Source organism: Anser brachyrhynchus (assembly GCF_964034855.1).
Source record: "Anser brachyrhynchus genome assembly, chromosome: 1".
In the NCBI taxonomy this organism is placed as follows: Eukaryota; Metazoa; Chordata; class Aves; order Anseriformes; family Anatidae; genus Anser; species Anser brachyrhynchus.
In genome coordinates this window covers 96,194,040-96,214,149 of record NC_137694.1, presented here as the reverse complement: position 1 = coordinate 96,214,149, position 20,110 = coordinate 96,194,040, and the positions used below count along the sequence as shown (strand labels likewise).

Sequence of the window (20,110 nt, the reverse complement as noted above, 5' to 3'; positions counted from 1 at the left end):
GTGTGTATCTGTTAATCGTTTTCTGTTTTCTCAAGCATTGTGTAGTATGTGTCTTTCTTGTTTGTTTGAGAGAAACTGGAGAAGCAAAACAACCCAAAACTATGATGCTCTGTTCCTTCAGGCGGAGCCGCTGCCTTAAGTTGACAGAAACCTTCTCAGTTTTCCATGTCGAGGTATGAGAAAACGACTTGAACTCTGACCCCCGGAACATGTTGCAAGGCTTGTTTATATTCCAGTCTTTCTGGAAGAGGGGCTGAAGGGAGAGGGGAAACATGGGCTAAAAAGGTACAGTGTTGGCCCCACAGTATGTGGGAGGAGCCTGCGTGGACTTAGAGCACACATTCTCTGTCTGTTTTGTTCTATTGTGCACATGTTGGTGTCTGCTGACACCTATGATGTGTAATATATAAACAGGAGTCCATCTTAGGCTGGCGAAAGCTTTAAATGTTAATTCAGGAGAGTACAACAGGTCTGGAGGAAATCTTTCAGTTAAGGCTGTCTTACTGAATTTGGTGGTGGTGTGTTTGTTGTTGTTGTTATTTGTTTGTTTTTAGATGCAGTTAGAGCTGAATTTGTAGTGTTTGTTTTGATTAAAGCTTTGGGAGTCAAGGAAACAGAACTATCTGCTTAGCTTATACCTGCTTTGGACTTTGCATGCCTAAGTTAGATTTTGACGGAACCCAGAGTAACTGCACTGCAGCTCTGTTGCTGGGTGTGGGAATAAGTGCTGGTCTGTGTTGAAATGCATAGGAGGAATTTATTTAAAAGGAAAATAAAAGTAAAATGTGTTGGAGGGAGGCCTGTGGAGGAACAGGATAGGCAAAGCATATGAAAATGTCTGTTCCCAATGTCTGTGCACCTTTGTGGAAATTGGCTACTTCCAGCTAGTCGTCACTTCAAGGTATAACTATCAGCAAGAAGCTGAGACTGTGGCCTTGATTGTGATTGTAGGCAATGTTTTGTGAAATCTGTGATATGTAGAAAACACCAGTTTGATAAGAATCCAGTAGTTACTATTTTTATTCCCCTCTAAAAACACAAGTTGGATGTGGATCTACCTAGGGCTGCCTTCTAAACCCAATTTAGCAGTGTTTAACTGTACTACAAAAGGTATGTAATTTGGTGGAATGAGCCCCAAGCCATTTTGGAACATTAGGGAATATTGTTTTCTTGGAGGGGAAAAATAAAAATGGCAAACCAGCTATCTCCTCTTAATGCTTTCAGTTTAAGTTGTGCCTACACCATACTACAGAGCATGCTGGAGCCAAGGATCCACATTGCACTGTGTTGATCTGAGTCAAGCTATTAGCTCAGATCTCAAGGGTGACATAGCACCCCTACTCTCGCCTCAAGCTGGAGGTGACATGTTCTGCCTCTCAGCAGGGCTAATTAACTCAGCATCAGACCTTTATACTGAATACTGTACCTACTGGAGGGCTGTTTCAGTGGTACCTGATGCATGTACTTTGTTGCATTTTGCAAATCCAGGTTTCCTGGCAGGATACCCCAGCTGATGATCTGTAGTGCTGTTTTTCATCTGTGGAGCAAAGTATTTGGTGTCAGTGTAAGTGATACTGAATTCTACATAGATAGACCCAAAAGTGACACCTCTATGAAACAATGTGCATCAATAATTGTGGTAGCGCTGAGCACAGGATTGCAGCAGACTGTTTTAGTAAGTTTATAAAGGCTTGTAATAAATGCCCGTAGTCCTGTACAGGTGTGTTCTTGCTGTCCGAGAAACAGTCTGAAGAGTGAATATAACTTCCTTTTTCTATGGCCTGTTCCTGTGCATTGTTTTCTGTTCCTGCCCCCACTGCAGGGCACGTGTAAAAGCTGCTGGGTGTGCAGGTAGAGGTAAGAGGAGTGGACAAGGGGTGACATTGAACAGGCTGTATCGCACTTGATAAATAGGAGGGAGGAGCAGGAGACCGTGGGCATGGTGCTAAGGCCGAGTGAGTCAGGACCTGCATTGCTTTTGGCAGCTTTTCCCAGACTCTCTGTGTTGATAGCATGTTTTTCTGGCTTATCTCTTACATGTGTGAGAGGGAGAGGCTACAAACTCATATTTTACAGATCTTGCCTGAAATGTTGAAGGGTTTGGGTCTAGCTAGAACAAGCCTCCAGAACAACTTCCTTGTATTTAAAAGTGCACAAGGTGAGTGAGCAGGGCTGGAGGTAATGGTTGTGGGTGGTGCAGGCACTGTGTTGCCTGTTATGCACATAAACTATGCCCCTTCCTAGACCTGCCTGCAGCCTCCTGGAAGGGGGCTAACCTCCCTCTTCCATCAGCTGTCTCATGTAGGTCAATTAAGATTACTGGGGTGAAAATACAGAAGAGTTGTTGACTGGACCTGAAGACTTTATTAGCACATTTTAGCTGAAGGATCTGTTTGCCTAGGAAGAGTTTTTGGCCTTATAAGTAGGACTGGAGAATTACATGAGCAAGAGTGATGCAGAAATCTCCTTGAAGATTTTGGACTGAAGCAAACTGAAATGGTAATTGTCTGAAAAATACAGCAGAAGTTGCTTTTCCTTGTTGCTTGATTCAGCTGGCAGGCTGCTTTGGTGAGGAGCAAAAATACCGGTGTCTACATTTGAAAGGCAAAAATGGAATAAAATAACCATGAATTGCCCACAAAATGATAAACTTCCTTCTGTCTCTTATGGTACATTTACATTTCACCATTAGCGGGGTGATGAAAGAGGGGGAGGTAAGCACTTAAGCCATAAAAGCAATCTATTACCTCTTGTGGCCTGTCCTGAAAGCACTGTGCAGCCATGCAGAAGGTCCAAGGTGGATACAGCTCTAGTCTGCACCTCTCCGCAGTAGATTAATGTCAGCAGAGGCTATGTTTCTGGCAGTAGTAGCTGATAAAGGGCGAAGGTTGACTAAATCTACTGAACTACTGAATAGACTAAATGTTAGCACTGCTGTGCTATTAAATCTGCTGGACACCATTGCCTGCAGTTGGGTACATAAAGACAGTCTTGCTGCTACTTCCCAAGTTTTCTGCAGTTGTTGGAGGAAGGGGAGGTGTTAGGGGGAATTTTGGAAATCTTCCTGTCTCTGGGAGATGACTTTTTTTTTTAATTAATCAGGTTGCTGTATGGAAATAAATGGGGTTGTTGGGGAAGAAGGCTCTAGTTTTCAGGGTCAGCAAACACTTTTCTTCTGTGTCTGTCTCTGCCTCTTAGACCCATCAAATGATAGGGCAGATAGAGCCTGAAAATGTCTTATCTTCAGGTGCAGGAGTAATCTTTAACTGCTGGTAAAGATCCTACGTGTGACATCATGGTACAAGTCCCCAGTGCCATTTTGACAGAGAAAAAGCTTAATTTTAGGGCGTCGTGGTTGTGCAGGCAGACCTTCAGGAGCAGAAATAACTGCTTTATTTTTGTGTGGGGAGGAGGCTTGAAACAAATAATTTCCAGTTGACATGTTGTTAAACTTAGCACTTCAAAACTGAATCCCTTTTGCTAGAGACTTAGAAACGTAGCTTTAATTCAGGGCCACTTTGCTGGGATGATCCAATATATCTGCCTTCCTCGTTTAAACTTATTGTCTAAAGAAGTCCTTAGAAATACTAACATGGAAAAGAAATGATCAAAAACTTCCTTTAAAAAGAGTGTAAGGGAAGGCACTAGACTGACTCAGCCACTTTAGTACCTTTAAGACTACTGCAGAGCTATTGTATTGTCTGTTACAGCATTTCTTTCCTGAAAAATAAGAAACAATGAACTGTATTGCACATGTTTAGAGCAAGAACTGGAAGAGTTAATGGTGAATAATATATAGATTTGGCAGCAGAAATACCTATATGTGTATCACAATATGCCCACGTTTTGGCAACTTAACTTGAGAAAAATGATATGAGAACTCTAGCTTGTCATTCTGTCGCATAGCTGTGTCACCAGGCATGCACCTTGACCAAAAAGAAGCAGTTCTGCAGGACTGGTGATCACAAAAACTCCCACAAAATGCTGACTGTCTTAAATCCTAACATTTCTTTTTAAGCTTGTTTAGTAGTTTTTCTCCCTGTCCCTTTAAATTTCAAGGTCCACACAAAGCACATTTTCAAGCTCACTTCCCTTCCTCCCCCACAACTACAAGAGCTAGGAATTTAAGGCCTGAATGAGCTGAAATTTTCATGCTGTCAGTTAACTGCAGCAGCAAGAAGTTAAACTGTCACAAGACCAGGTATGGAGCTAGGATTGTTTTAAGATGAGTAGTATTTAATTTAGTAGTAAGCACTTTCTAGTTAAATATTAATGGTTTACTTTATTAATCCTCAAGGGTGCTTTCCAAGTAAGTAGGAGAGATGCAAAACTTCCTGCACTGTATTATTAACAATCTAATTTTAAGCATGAAAACAAAAGGAAGGCTTACAAGCATTATGAAGAAAGATGATCATGTGATTGTCCAGTCCGACAGCTGTAGTTGCCTGCATGATTATTTTTATTCTGTATGCATGTGTAAGTTAAAAGGTACAGTCTATGAGATACAGGCTTCTATCAGATACAGCACTTAACTGAAGTAGCAGAATAAATACTGGTGTAAGTGAAGATGCGTGGTTGGCAAAAGCATTGGTTCTCCATCTCTGCCAAGGGGAGGAAAAAAGTAGTCGCCAGGCTTATACAGCTAATGTGTCATATACCCAGTGCATCCCTCTAGTGGGTTGGTGGGAGCTGGGGAGGACCCTCCTGTCCTGAGGAGGTACAGGCTATCTTGCAGATCTCTTATTACTGTAACAGTCTGTCCTGCCTAATTCTGTGATCGTAGTTCCGCCTTGGCTGGGGTGGGAAGTTGAGCAGCAGGTGTTAGTTCGGGTTCCCATTCAGAAATGACTGCGATACTTTTTCTTAAAGGACTAATGCATCCAGTTGCTTACTTTCAGAAAATTGACCAGCGAACATGGTGAACGTCTGGCATTGGCATGCTGGCTTCCACTCCTCTTTCGTACTGTGTGCCATTGGAAGCTTTTTAGAAAGCGGAGGGAATTGAATAGTTGAGTTCCAGCTTTGCCCTTTGTGTTTTGTTAACCCCGATTGACCTTGACCTATGGGCACCATGACCTCTGTCAATTAGGTTGATTAGCTTGAATCAAGATGCTGAGTCTTGTGTTGTGATAAGTAAGCTGGAATGACTGTCATTTTACATCTGAACCGTGTCTTTCCAATTGCCTATTTTCTTGCGTCTCTGATTATGGGAATTTTCTAGTGCATTATTTGCATCAAACATGTTTGTTTTTTCTTTGATTTACTTTCTATACTTTTACTTTTTTACTCCTTGATTTTAAGAAGAGGAAGGGAGAGATGGAAAACGCTGTCACCATTAAAAATACACTCATAATTTCTTCCGTAAACAAGGCAATGGTTCTATTTACTAAACCAGGTTCACTAAAAAAAAAAAGGTCTGTCTTGATTACAGAACTCTCTCTTCAAAGACCTGAATGAAGCCAGGCACTGGGGGATGGGATGGTGAGAAGACACTTGTATAATTAAAGACCATTTTGTCTTCTCTTCCTGAGTGCTGAGTTAGGTACGCCCTTAATGATGCTACGTTCTCATGTGTATTTCAGACCGAATGTCCTACATAAGATAGTGAAAGTTGTTACGGATTCCTTATGATCTTATTTCAAGAACCATGTTGATTTATGTTGCTTTTGTTAATTTTTTGCAGGCTCTAACAATGTTTTTGTAAATACTGGGCAAGCAGCAGATTTCTTTCTATTCGTGAATAATACTGTTATAAGCAATATCTTTGTTCTTATGCCTCTTTATGTGTAGCTTTGCCTTATCTTTGGTGTGCAACTTGGTCTGACTTCTCAGCAAGGCTCTGTTGATGGAGATTTATTAATTTGCATTGAAGTCAACAAAATTGGTGATTGTTAATTTAATGACTTTTTCTGAGGAGCTGTTACATTAAATGCTGTTGATTTAACTGATGTTTGCATTGATTGAATTAGGAGGTAAAATGTAAACAGTTGATTTAGTGGTATATTTTAGCAATCATTTGCAAAGCAGGAGATAATACCAACAATGAAAAAAAAAACCCCCACAACAAAGAGCACAGTATCTTTTTCAAGTAAATGAACCAGTTGCTGTTGTTATGACACTTGACTAAACCCAAGAGGTGATTTTTTTTTTTTTGGTAATGTTCTTGTATTTTTAGACACAGATTTTGACAGAATTATTGTGAAAAGTCATGGTTTGCTCCAGAAGTTGAGAATGACTTTCAAAAAATTGCATCTTATCAAGTAGAGTCAAAAGAGTTGGAGCAGTAAGGGAGGCAGTGTTACTTTCCAATGAGCGATAAAAGGTTGAAACTGCAATAGCTGCCTCCCGTGGGTTAATCCATCCAGAAGAAAGCAGGATAGCCTGGAGGATATACTTTTAAGATTGATAGATTATAGCTTGCTCATTGCATGGCTTTGTTACTTGTAGATGCTGTCATAAAACCCCATCCCTGACCCTACAATTAAATCTCTGTGAAGGATATAGAAATAAATAAAAAATAAGGAAGTGGTTGGTTTGTTGCACTCAACTCATTGTGACAAATGGTTCACTGTTAAGTATTTCTTCAGGCTGGAATCTGTGTGAGCGGCAGTAGTTCGCTTCTTAACTTTTAATACCCAAATGTAGCTCTCTCTGTGGTTGTCTTCTGACCTTTACTACAGAGTATGGTGCAGAGATGTTACTAGCATAAAGCTGTAAATCACTTAGTAAAACTGAAGGTACAAAATACAATCTGTCTTAACGCTGTTTAGTGCATATTTAAAATAACAGCAACTCTAAATATTCTTAAAAAAAAAAAAACAACAATATGGAATTAACAACAACAACAAAAAAACATAAAGCCAAAGGGTTTGCTTTTGGAAAATGCAGCAGCAGTATGCAGCTGTATGCTTGTTTGGATGTGGCTTGTTTCTGTTGAACAGCTATTTGTTACCTTCACTTTAGAATACATACATGTACAAGTAGGTGTTTATGTATTGTGTGTATTGAACCTGCTTACCCATACCATGATAGGGGGAGAGATGAAAATAATAGAAGGGTATGGCTCTCGAGTAAATTTCCACAGTAATTTGTGGCCAGAGTGTCTATTTTGGACTTTCAGAGGGTTAAGCAACAACAGTTCATTCATAAAGCCTGAAAAGGCAGCTCAGTGTGTTAAGATGTGAGCAATGCACAACTTGCTTTTCCCCTGTCGAGCGTGGAGAAGTGTGTGCTTCTGGTATTTCTTTGGCTTTGTTTTACTAATCTGTGCAATAAGGTGAAAACTCTACTTGAAAAAACAAAAACAAATACCGTCTCTGCTCTTTCTCTAAAACGTAGCAAGTTCTAAGTGCTTTCAAAATATTTGGTCCTAATTTCTCTCTTCTTTGCTTTGCAATACATGAGAATAGCATTTTTCTGTCATTAAGCAGTGAAGTCTGGCCTGTGTCCTGCCCACTCATCAAGTCCTGACACAAGGATGTTAGCAGACAGCTTCAGTGCAGCTTTAAATGACCAAACCCAGACTTTAACAATATTCAGCGGTCCTTAAAAAGCCAGTAGCGATTTGTGGCAGATTCACTGGCGTCAGCCTATCTGCCTCCTGCAAAGCACGCATGCTTGTTTAGCTGTGTAATTATGGAAACTGATGGTGGGTGGAGTAAGAAGGAAGAGAAGAACAGGTACCTGTAAAGGCTAACTTCTGACCCAAGAGGCTGGTTTCTTTGGGCTACCAGTGGACAGAATGGAGCTCCTACTCTGATGTGTCTGGAAGAGTCTGCCTTTTTCCACCCTCTTCAGAGGGAACGTAGAGTGAGCCTTTCTCCATATTTGTGTTACTGTGCAGAATATGCACATATGTTAGGTGCAGAGCAGTGTTCAACTCCAGTTACTGGGACTTGGTGTGAGAAAACAGGCTGGAATGATCCTGTCAAATTTGTGGTGATGGAAAATGGCTGTAATAGTGGTGACTTCCTTTCATAGGTTGCAAGATGTAGGAGTTTTTTGTAGAAGTTCATTTTAATATTGTAAGTTGGATTTAAATTTCTTATTTTCTTTTTTTCCTTATTTCAGGTCTACCAGTCATGAAACGAATTCTTCTGTTTTTTATCCTGGCTGCTGCTGTTATGTATGGTATACTGCATGGAAATTTGTGGAGAAATAACCTCTACTGGTATGGTGACACTTTGCTTATACCTCCATGCCCGTATGAAATATGTAGCTGTTAGTTGCTTTGTTGCTGAATAGCTGTTTAAGAGTAATCAACAGAAGGGATTACTACTGTGGATATATGTGCTTTGTGAGTTTTCTGTTTTGTTCTTTGTGTGTGTACCATAAGGGAATGCGTGTGATTGTTCTGTCACCCCTCCTCTTGTGTCGGTTTTAAGCCAATTTGAACCTGTTTTTATGGAGAGGTCAGGACCTCAAAGATAGGAAGCCACTCTGAGTTCCATGAAAAGAGGTGCTCCAGCAAGAAGAGATCTTCTTCTGTGTCATGTCTCTGTGTTGTCCACCCGCTTGTGTGTTTAGTGTTAGCTGTTGCTTTAGGTGTCTGATAAATGATATAGCAGAGACCTGCCTCACGCATGGGAATATCTGCAGTTGGAGTGGGCTCCTTCTTGCAAAGCTGAAACTTGTTAAGTCCCAGAGGCAAAATTCTGGGAAGCAGGCCCCTGCTGTCTCCAGGGTGTACAAGACAGGTGACATGGGACCTAAAATTAAGGGTGCTTATTGCAGAAGTTGAGCTTCCATTGACTTTCCCAGTGTACAATTGATATGAATGGTTCTCTGTTGCGGTTTCTTTGTATAGCAAACCTCAGTGTTACACCATTTCCCCTTTTGCAGGATTAGCTTTTATGGACAGACTTCTTCTGTGAGGGCTCCTTCTTCCAATGAGGCTAGTGGAGTTACCCAGTAAGTTCAGCAGTTGAGTGGTTTTGTGTGATCACTTTTGTGTGTGTGTGTTTTTTGTGGGTGGGTGGGTGAGAATAAAATCCATGGTCTTGGTTCAGCTGGTCATTGTACAGCTGTGTCCACTGAGTGTTTGTTATGAACACAATTGTAACGTGTCTGATAGAAAGGAATTTGTCTATGTCATATCTCCAGTGTTTGGTTAATATTTATGGCCACTTATCAGTGGAAAGCAATGAATTGCTGGAAGGATGTTTGTTTACATCCTCCAAATTCCTGGAATTTGGAGTTATATTTGAGTAAAATTAGAGCTATGAGGGCAACTTATGAGCTTAATTTTAATAAATCAGAGGCGTGGTTCACTTATGTGATGTGCTAATGTTCATACAAGCAGATCTTGTGTGCTAAATTAGGTTTGTGAGGCTAACGAGGGCATATGATAGAATGTGAAAGAAGGTCTTCATTCCCTCTGAAGCTGTCCTGCAAAATGCTGTCTGTGCGGTTGATTCTAGAAAGCAATGAGCTGACCAGCTGCTCCATTTCACAGGGTGCTTTCTCAGTGTCAGTATTCACATGATGTCTTGAGGGTACAGAAAGCAATTAACCTTAATGGTCTGCTTGGCTTGTGGCTCTAATGTGGCGGTTTCATCCTTCTGTTCCTAATGCAGCCCAGATGCAAGTTTTGCTCATGGTGATCTTTACCCGCCCTTCTGGGCTTCATATTTGTTCATAAAGGAGCTAAAGCATCAAGACAGGAATGTGCTTAGAAGTGTAAGTCTTGGCCTTCTAGCCTCATTATGGGGAATCACTTACCCTGATATAATCTCATTTTCCTTGAAGTGCCCACTGTGGTGCAGTCTCTTTCCATCTCCCAAAAAAGACTCCTCCCTCCTCTTTGAGAAGTGCTAGTGCAGCTATCTCGAATGGCTGCAAGGGTGATTCAGCTGAAGTGTCCTGTTTGTCTGCAGGTGGGTCTGAGATAGAACTTCTGGTTATGGCTGCAGACCCCTCGGAGGAGCACTGTAGAATAAAAGCCTTACTAGGGAAAATAATCATACTGTAATCAGAAAGACCCATCTTCATAATACCAACAGAAGCAATCATGAAAATTTGCCATAGTGTTAACTCAGTCAGCTTACTGTTTTGCTTGTCCACGTTTCTCTACCTTGTTGCTGCTGCCCCTTCCCGTTCTTGCTATTTCTTTGAAATTCTCTCGCAGGCTGCTACCTACGGCTGTGGAGAGAAGGAACATGCTAGACACATGTCTCCTGAAACCAGCATTTGAATCTTTACTGGAGTGAGTATTCTGGGAGAAGGGAGAGGGGGGAGGAAAGGTGGTGGTGATTTAAGTAGAAATATTGGTTATTTACATGTTCTGGACTATTTCACATTTTGATTCATTCCTGTAAGTACAGGCTTCTGGGTTTGTGTTCATTGTTGTTTTTCCTGGTTGTGGCAACACAAATTGTCTAGCTTGTCATTGTTCAGCATCTGAGCGATACAACGCAACTAGCTCAATATGCTGGTATATGTATTGAATAAAAAAGTAATCCTGCTTGTGTTGTAGCCAGTAACGGTGAAACTATTTTCTTGATTGAAATACAAGCCCTGATCTTTTTTTTCCTTCCCATGCTGTTCTTGTAAAAGAAGTGTTCAGGTCCAAGACTGAAACTCAATTATTCTGCTATTAAGAGCATTGAATTAAAAGATTATTTTTTTGATAGCTAAGCACTTTGTAGCAGCCAGAGGCCAGAGAAGTTTTGAAAGTCTCTTCATTTTTTCCAGAGAGAAGAGTATGAAACATGCAAAAACTCATCCACACCCCCTCATTTTAAATGGATTCTTAATTTTAGTAGAATTAAATTTTAATGAAACTTGGGATTGTTTATGGTTTTGTTCCTTGGATAGGTGCTATTGAATTGCATGCTGGTGTTCTCTGCTTTAAGATACTCAGGGGAAGTTTCCTTTGTTACGAAGCAGTCAACTGAAAAGGAAGAGCTTTTACCCAAAACATAGGAGGTGTCTGGTCACAAAAGTGTGTCTCAGATGTCTGTCAAGAAATAGTGGGAGTTTTTGTTATTAGAATTGTGTCTTAGAATGATCAAAGTAACGCTGCAGGAGCAGACAGGCTGTATTGTTGGCTTTGTTTTTATCTGAGCAAACATTAAGCATGGCCCTGAGAAAAGCTTGGGAAAATGTTTAGATCAAGTCCTGGCTGAAGCAAAGATATTATTACTTTTACTTTTTTTTTTTTTAAGTATTTTTCCTGTATAAGAAAACAGGACTTTGATTCAGCACTGCTATTATTTTAAAGAACATGCGAGGATCTCAAGTTTCTCCTCCCCAGAGCAGTCCCCTAGCCTTTGAGTCTTGGTTAGCTGCATGTCTCAGAAAGGTGGTCCTAGGTCCCGTGCCCACAGAGTGCCCAGGCTGTCTTGGTGTCAGGCACAGCAGGGTAGCTTTGTTCCTGAGCAAGGGGGCAGGGATGGACTCAGAGATGCACAGCAGGAAGGTAGGTTCAGAGCTAGGACTGAGTCTCTTGGATATTTCCATAGGTCCTTTACTGGTATAGCTTATGTGAGCTGAATATCTGGTCTGTGCACTTTGGTAATAGCCTGGGGAGGTTGAAAGGGTATCTAACCTAGCAGAATTATTTATTGGAAATGAACCGGAGCTAGAAGTGCCAGAATTAAGAATCCTTTTGCAGCAGGTAAATTATTTATTATGGCTAAGCTTACCAGCTGCTTCTGAACAGCAAGGCAAGTTATTAATTTGAGAGTTTAGTGCGTGATGTCTCAGTTAGCTGTTCTTGCTCAGTTAACCTATAGCCCAGTTCTTGGTGTGTGGATTGTGTACCTTCTGAGCACATGGAACTTAAAGAATGAGACACTTGATTTGTGGGACTGTGAGAGAGCTATGTGTGTGTTTACAGCTATTAATATTCTTAATGGAGCAACAAGTCATGTGCTGGCTGTGGGTATTTATGGTCAACACTCCAGGTTTTCTCCCTGTGACTGCATACCTCTGTGTTTACATTTTAATAGAAGACCCAGCATGCAGGATTGCTGCAAAGTCAACCAGTTTGGTGAGCTCAAGTTGACTTAACCATGAGGTGAAACTGAGGGTATGGTAGCATGTGACAGGATCGAGGTTGACTGTTCATTCAGTTGTCTTGATTTTTGACAGATATGGTAATAGAGTCCCTTCCCTGCTATGAAATAACCCTTGGCTGTGGCTACTGTCTTTAGAAGTGACCTGTTGTTTCCATCTTGATGCATATAAGGTGTGACACACTCCTGTTCCAGTTTGTAGGAGGAATGTGCTTTTGAGGCAAACCTCCTCGTGATCTCCATGTGCTGGGCTTCTCGTTGCAGAGCAGTCCTGGCACACCTGGACTGGGCTCCTTTCAGACAGTGCTGCACCACAAGATGCACTGCAGGAGCACACCTGATGTGCTGCAGCTGATAGGGGGTGTTCAGTCCGTGGGACCCCACTAGTATTAGTCCAAAGCAAAATACCTGAGACGTGTGTAACCCAGACATGGGAACTCCATACCTTTTTGCTGTATGGGTCTACTCCTGTTGCCCCAAACTACTGACTAATGTCAACGTAGCCATAAAGTGCCACTTGTTTGGAGTGGGTGTGCTTCTCATATAAGGTGAAATTTGCAGGAGATGGGATTTTTCAATTAAAATACTTTGCTTCAAATCCCATTCCTACTTATTTAATTGCCTTATATAATAACTTTTTTTCTAGCTGCCACTATTATTCCTTTTTTCCCCTCAGTGTGATTATTTACTTCTCAAACCAGAAGTTGCTAGTTGTCTTACAAGGTTAAGATTTCTATCAAATATGCTTTCTAATGATACAAGCTTTTTCAGTGCATGCAATTTTAATGAATCTACATAACTTATACTAGCAAAGTCCTCTTATCTCACTCCCTACCAGAATTTTCCATTATAATGTTTTCCCCTTTCCTGTCACCTGCTTTCTTTCCCTGTGATCATGAGTTTTCTTCTTTTGAAACAGCCAAGTATTATCAATTTTTAAGTAGGATAAGAGTCTTTTTAAAAGTGACTGTATGAATTATTGTCTTAATCAAATACACCATGTGGATGTGTGTAAAAAAAAAAAAAAAAAATCTTTTTTTTTCCCCTTCATTAGTGTTGACAAAATATACCCATTCCTGTGTGCCAACGATTTTATCAGAGCGGCAGAGTTCCATGGAAGTGATAAGTTTGAGCTACCTTATGGAATAAAGAGAGCAGGTATGTGTTCCCTACATACCCGTTTATAAACGTAAATACCCAAATGTGATGGAAGGCCATCTCAATCTATGGGCCTGATGTTTCTTGTTCATCAATGCCAATCCTTTTGGGTCACCTACCAGTTGCTTAATGTTCTATTTCATGCATCTGACCTCACAATTTCTGGCTCTTAAAAGAAACACTGCAGGGAGGGGAGTTCTCCCTCTTGGGAGAGAGCCCCAGAAAGATGGGAGTAAGGAAGAGTAGAGTTTATTCAGCTTCCTTTCATTTGTATGTGGACTGGAGCACTAAAGATATTTAGCTTGTGCTTTGGTGAGTGCAATGGATTTCAATCAACACACCTAAGTTGATCAGGGTCCAGAGTCTTACCGAGGCAAATATTCCCCAGCTTGGTGTGGTTACATCAGCAAAATTTCCCTTTTACAGGACTGTCTCCCCCAGTTGGGGGGTGTTGCTGTGACCGCAGAGGGTAGTCCCACCGTTGCATGGCTGCTGCACTCACACGGTGTTTGTCTGCTAATGTCTGTGTTGGTAACGGGTAGAGTAGGTGGGGTCAGAGAGCCTAGGCTTTAGTTTTCCTTTTAGAAAGGGTTGTAAACTCTTGAGTGGCTTCAGAGTTTTTAATGCTGAGCAGTGCACTGTTGTAGTATACCTGCAGATCTGGGCTTTAGCTTCTCACCTTATCCTCCATCAGCGTAACAAGGATGGTGTGTTTTCCCACACCTCTGGGGCACTGATGAGGGGAAAAATACCCTCTGGGGCACTGATGAGGGAAATATACATCTGAGAATGAGATTTGTTCAGTCCTGCTCTGAGCAAGAGGTATGTGAGTGTCCAGCAGGTGCGTGCCCACAGGGGTGGGCTGGAGAGGTGCCTCTGCTCAGATTTGCCAGTGAATGCAGGCTGCTTTCATGTCTTCTCCCAAGATGTGTAATACAGTTCCTGTCCTTGGCTGGGTGGTCCCTCCTCTTGAGACAATGCTGCATCTGTTGCTGTTGAAGATGGGTCGAATAAAAACCAAAGCCAATTAGGATGCAGGTCTTGGAAACTCTTCCAATATGTACTTGTAACTGTATATTTTTTTTATTTTTGAGGCAAATCTCATGCTGTTTTCCAACATGTGAGTGTGGAGGCAGGAAAAGCTTCCAAGAGAGGAGCTCTGATAAATTTGAATTTCCTTGGCATCATTGATTGACCTGTGACTTTAAACTACAAGTGTTCTCATTTTTGAGTTCATCTGAATAGTGCGTAAAAACTATTGTATCTGAAAAGGCTGTAGTCAGGGTGGCATACTTTTACTTTCATAGTGGAAAGTACTGAATGTTTTCATTAAAATCTTCTTTATATTTTCTTTCTAGAGCAATTTTTTCGTTTAGCTCTTTCAAGACTGCAAAACTGTGGACTGTCCAATGAAGATGACAGGTGAGATGGCTTATTTGCTACCGTTTTTGTTCATTGCATTTTTAACGTTCAAGATTTATCCGTAAAGCAGTGTCAGTGACACTATCCTGAAATCACTCAGGTTCCTAAGGTGCAGGTCAGACCTACAGTTTCCAACAGGCCTACAGTGTCTATGTAACTAATTTCAAGGTTTAAATAAATTTGGCTTTAAACACTTGTAGCACCAACATTCAAGAATAATTTTTCTGTGAGGGAGCTTAAAATCCCTATTTTTTTTTTCTCTAACTGCGTTAGGAATGTGCTGTCTGAACACAGTCCCAGCTTCCTACCCCCTTAAAAATTGCACACAATCTCTTTTGAAGTCATTACTAGTGTAAGTAGATGACTTTCACCATCTCTGCATATCTCAAATATTTTCAGAAGATTGTAGATTGATAAAAGAAATCTTACCTGTGTATCCTCAACCTACTGCATCCGTTGTCCTACTGCACACACTTACTCATATGTATGTTCAATTTCCTTTTCCCATAAATGACTGTGTCCTGTTCCCAGGGGAGACTTAACGCAGCCAGGAAAGATCTTTCCTGGCAGTTCTAGAGTAAGCAGAGTCTGGCTCAGCATGGAGCATGCCATAAATAACTTGCTTTCCATGCATTAGGTTGTCTTGTTTATGTCTTTGTTAGAAGCAATTTCTGTCAAGAGTTTTTTTTGTTTGTTGATTTTTTGGAGGTGGTCTTTTTGTGTGTGTATGTGTTTTTCTCTTGTTCCTTTTTGTTTGCTTTGTTTGTTTTTTGATGTAGGGTAGTGTGGTTGGCAGAGGCACTAAAATCATGTGTTTACCAAGTGACGCAAATGATTTCTTTGCAGTCAAGCAAATGGGCTGAGAACCTACCTTATACAATGGTAATGTACAGAATACTTAATAAAGTAGGATGCAAATAATACTGAGGTTGACTATCCTTTTTTTTAATCAAGGAGATCAAACAGAAGATTGTTGCTCCAAGTCAAATGACAGGATCACATTTTAATTAAATCTAGGTGCAATATGAACAAAATAATCGGTTTTCAAACATAAGAATTACCTCTTTTTTTTTAATACCCGGTTTTCTTTCTTCATCTATGGTACTCCTTCTCTTTGTGTTTAATATCTAATTCTAGGATGTTCAGGTTTACTCTAAAGTTCAGAAGGAGGAGAGGGAAAAAAATAGAAAAAAGCAACCCAGTACCCACCCTCTATCAGGAGTAGGATAACTGAGGAAACTTGCACAGAAGTGGTTGAGAAAGGCTAGGCTTTTGTCTGGAGTTTGAAGGAGAATGCCAAAGGTTATATTAGAAATTTACTGAAATGACAAGTTCACTAATAATTTTGGCTGTAAAGTAAAGAACCTCATAGTACAGCATAGTATATCCTGAATTCAAGTGTCTCTCCTGTATCTCAGAAGTAAAGGGAGCCTTTGAATGTAGATTTTCCACTTGAGATAGAGGCATGTTTAGTGGTTCTGGGAAGTATGATTCTTTTAATAAAAGTAGTACCAAAGCAAAGTGAGAACTATTACTACTTAATAAGCAGTAGCGTAAATGAATTGAATGTACAATGACTTCATACAATTTGTTCTTTCTTAATTATTTGTTTCTTCTGTATAGCACTGATAGGGCATGAATCACTGTAGTGGGAAAGAGCTTTTAAATATACATTTAGCCAATATACAGTGGCTTTTAAATATGAAACATTTTGGGAATTGATCCTAACAACATTCTCCAGTAATATAGTAACAGAATTATTAGGCAGTTGTGTATTGCTGTCACCTACCACTGCCTTCTTGGCAGAATGCAAACTGAATTTCCCTGTAAACTTTTGTTGGGGTGGAAAACCTACTTTAAAGTATTTTAACAAACGTTAGGCAAAATGAGCATCAAATTCATGTACATGAGCTGTATTTGCACGCAATATTGGTAAAACTGTATGTAGTGAGATACAAAAGATTTTTTTTTTCCTGAGTAGTGCAATTTTTAAAGCTTAGGTTGAATTCTCACTGTGTAAAGGTCTCGTTTTGCAAAACAGTTCAGAAGGGAACAGTGTCACTGACTTCAGTGGAGTAGCTTGTAGGGAAAAGGATTTTCCAGGCTAGGGATATATGCATAGAATACCCTCCAGACACCTGTTCCACCCACTTCCTTATGAGTGGTGGGCACTTTTAGGACTTCAAGCTTATCAGTGGTGAATTCTTACAAATACACTTACACAATACTAAAACAACAATATATGACCTCTGCATCCTCCTTTTACCAAATAACCTCAAAGGAAATAATTTGCATTCCTCAACAGGCTACTGGGGGTATGGGCTAAAGCAGCTGAGGTCAAGATGCTTTTTTTTTCCCCTAGAGGAATGCAGATGATGCAACCTTCTTGCCCTTTAAAGGCTACATTTCAGCTTAACAGTATTTTTCTTCTATGTGACAAGGAAAACGTTTCTTTTAGCATTTCACCATATAAACAAAATTATGCAAACCAATGTCTAATCTTTAAATTAAGAGGCTCTTGTACACAATATGAATAGGGAAATGGTTTGAGTGACTGACTAAGGGATTTCATTTAGGTGTTGGAGATCAATTACCATGTGATTTTGCATCCATGTATATACTGAGTAGATTTCCGACATCTAAATGTAATCTCATAGTCACCTGAACCATTCCTATAACTGTTGTTATATCCCAGGTCTTAATCTTTTTTCCTTTCTTAAATACTGTGCTGGAGATTGCAAACTGGACCTCCAGACATCTCAGTCCATCATATTTCGTGTATAGCATACCTGATGTCATTTAAGGACATCTGAATTTACTTCTCTTCATGTTGATTTATCAGTGTGAAGAAAGGATAAGCATTTTTTTTTTTTAACATGAAAAAGGAAACTAAGAAAAAGGGGCTGGTAAAACATCTGGGAATAACAGGTAGCTTAAAATCAGTAGTTCACTTCTGTGATCTGCAGTAAGTACAGGTCAGTTTAAGTATCTTTGAATGCAATCGAGCCTTGCTACGTATTCTTTACCTCCATTTCATAACTCAGGTTTCCTGTGAAGTTGTTTTCTGTTTGCACTGGTGTTACACCCAATGCACACATGCAAATGTTATCTAGTCTCTAGAATAAACCATTTTCTTCTGTGCTTATCAATGCAATCTATGGTACTGTGGACGTAGACCTATTAATCATAACTGGAGACTCTCCAGCACTGGAGGGAGGGTGCTGAGGGGAGGAGATGATTCAGAAATGGCACATTCATACCAAACTTCCTGTTTGAGTTGGCCTTCTTCAACTTCCAGGGCCTGACAGAGGGTAAAAGCTGATCTTTCAAATGCTTCTCTATTTCTGACTGTACAATGACACGTATACTTCATCATTCATTCATAAGTATTTGATCTGCTTGTTGACTTTGATACCCGTTTCAAAAGTTCACATACCAGTATCAGATGCTTTATTGGTTATTTGAAGGCAGCTGATAACATTTTTTCCAGTACATGTTATTAAGATTACTGGAATCTTAAAGCTTTATCAAGCTTCAAATTTCAGTCTGCTTTTCTGTCTAAGTAGTACTAGTCACTGTTAAAAAGCCATGAACAAGATCTGGTCTGCATCTCTCAGTAAGAGGGAGTGAGTGGATTTGACTTGAGAGCAGCTACTGAGCTTCTGTAGCTGCATGAACCTCAGTTGCCCAGCTCTAAATTCACATTTAATTTTACCTCCTTGCCCTGGGTGTCCTGCCACATCACAACTGCAAAGAGGAGAAACTGAAGAACTGCTCAGTTTTACACCAGAGTCCAAGGCATTATTTCAATAGCTAGGGATGGACATGGTGAATTCCAGTTGTCACTTCAACTCCAATTGTCACTTCAGCCAAAAATGGAAAGATATGTAGTGTAAGGAATCACTTAAAATTCAGCTACAAGGGACAGAACTAGCAGTGTAGCCTCAAGTAACTTCTTGGCTGCTTATCATGATCACAATAATAGAAATCACTTGTTTAGGATTAGTGTTATGGTGATGAGGTTTGTACCTCACAGTTACCCAGCTGCGGTCTAGATGACTGAAACTCAGTGATTTAGAGGCATGCTGTAAATGACAAGAAAGTGCGATGTGCTTTCTCACCTTTCCTTTGTTCTGCTTTCATCGCTTCCTGATGACGGTTTTTTGTCCGTTTCTTTTTTTTTCTTCCTGTTTCTCTTTACTGCTGTTTCTCCACGGCCCAGGGTCTTGCTTTGAGCTCTGTGGTACAGTTGCAAGTAAAAAGTATAATTCAGAAGAAGGGTAACTTCTATTCCCTTCCTCCCACTGTATGCGTTGCAGGAGTTCACCTGCAATCATTGCATGTTCATCTGCATGCTTTCTCAGGATGTCTTAAAGCTAGATTGAAAAAAATAGTTGGAAATGTATGGGCAGGAGTAATCTAGGAATAGAAGGAATGGTTTTGTAGTGGTAGAGGGAATGGGCATACTGAGGGCAAGATGGTGCAGCAGGTTTTGCCCCTCTGATTTTGGAGGTACCAAGTCCTCTGATTTTTGGAGGTACCAAGTCTCATGGAATTGTGGCGTTAGTTAGAAATCTTTTTCTTTTTGTGAACACTTGGCATCTCCTAAGCTGTTTAGGAAACACTAGAGAAAGGTGAGCCAGCGTTTTCCATGTCACTGTACCCTAAGAGATGTGTTTAGTGGTTCTAGATTTTGTTGGATGTGTATATTGATTTAGAGGTACTTAACAGGTTGGTCAAAGATACATACATACATACATATATGAAATGTATAGTGTGCGTGTATATACATTTTTAAATTAATAAAGGCAACTCCCTCTGCAGATGTGGTCTTAGAGCAGCAGGTGAAAAGCTGCCAGCTCAGCATTTCTTTTGAAACATAGTTATTTTAACAGTTGGCATTTATTTTGGTTTAAGCTTTTCTATAAGCTTCAGGTTTTCAGCACTGGTTTTGGTCACAGTTTCTTTTCCACTAGTTCATACACAGTGCAGAATAACTGCTAACAATTTTGTAGGAACTACTTCGTACATTGAGATGCCAGTCTGGGCTGGAACCGTCTGTTTTCACTGATGTTGAATAATACTCTCCTCAACTGAAAAAATGAGTTGGACTGTCCAAGGAGTAAGATGTTAATCAGTCTGCATAAAGTGCTACAAGGGGCATTTAATACAGGTTAAAGTATTCTTTATGACTTGGTATTGTGGTCCCTTGCAGTAAGAAATGGTACAGAGCCTTTTTCTAGTTTGAAGAACTGTATGGGTTTACATATAGCATGTAAGACCACAAGCCTTCCATAAAGAGGCAATGCTCCCTGAGAAAAATGAGACCAAGCCTGTCTAGTCTCCTTTTTGAAACCAAAGCACACATTCTGCTAGCACTGAAATAGGCAGTAGAGAGCAAAAGATATGAATAGAAGACTTGGGACAACTCCTTGGAGAATTTTTACCACTAGAATTTCATTTCATAAGTTTAGCATCTGTGTTTACATAATGTTTTTTCATACGCTTTTTAG

General features: G+C 40.3%; 1 protein-coding gene across 20 annotated transcripts in view; it reads left to right on the top strand.

The window, feature by feature from the left end:
• ST3GAL6 (ST3 beta-galactoside alpha-2,3-sialyltransferase 6) overlaps window positions 1-20,110 on the top strand; it is a 72,578-nt gene that overhangs the window by 41,948 nt on the left and 10,520 nt on the right. For 12 of the 20 annotated variants that reach the window (XM_080565641.1, XM_080565642.1, XM_080565640.1 and 9 more), the window contains 5 exons: window positions 8,071-8,170; window positions 8,842-8,910; window positions 10,127-10,204; window positions 13,072-13,175; window positions 14,534-14,597. In XM_080565641.1, coding sequence (XP_080421767.1) covers window positions 8,082-8,170; window positions 8,842-8,910; window positions 10,127-10,204; window positions 13,072-13,175; window positions 14,534-14,597 — 404 coding nt within the window. In that variant the 5' untranslated portion in view covers window positions 8,071-8,081. Of the gene's footprint in view, window positions 1-24; window positions 4,202-8,070; window positions 8,171-8,841; window positions 8,911-10,126; window positions 10,205-13,071; window positions 13,176-14,533; window positions 14,598-20,110 lie in introns of those variants that run through there. The other 8 variants (XM_080565637.1, XM_080565643.1, XM_080565634.1 and 5 more) reach the window with 3 other exon arrangements.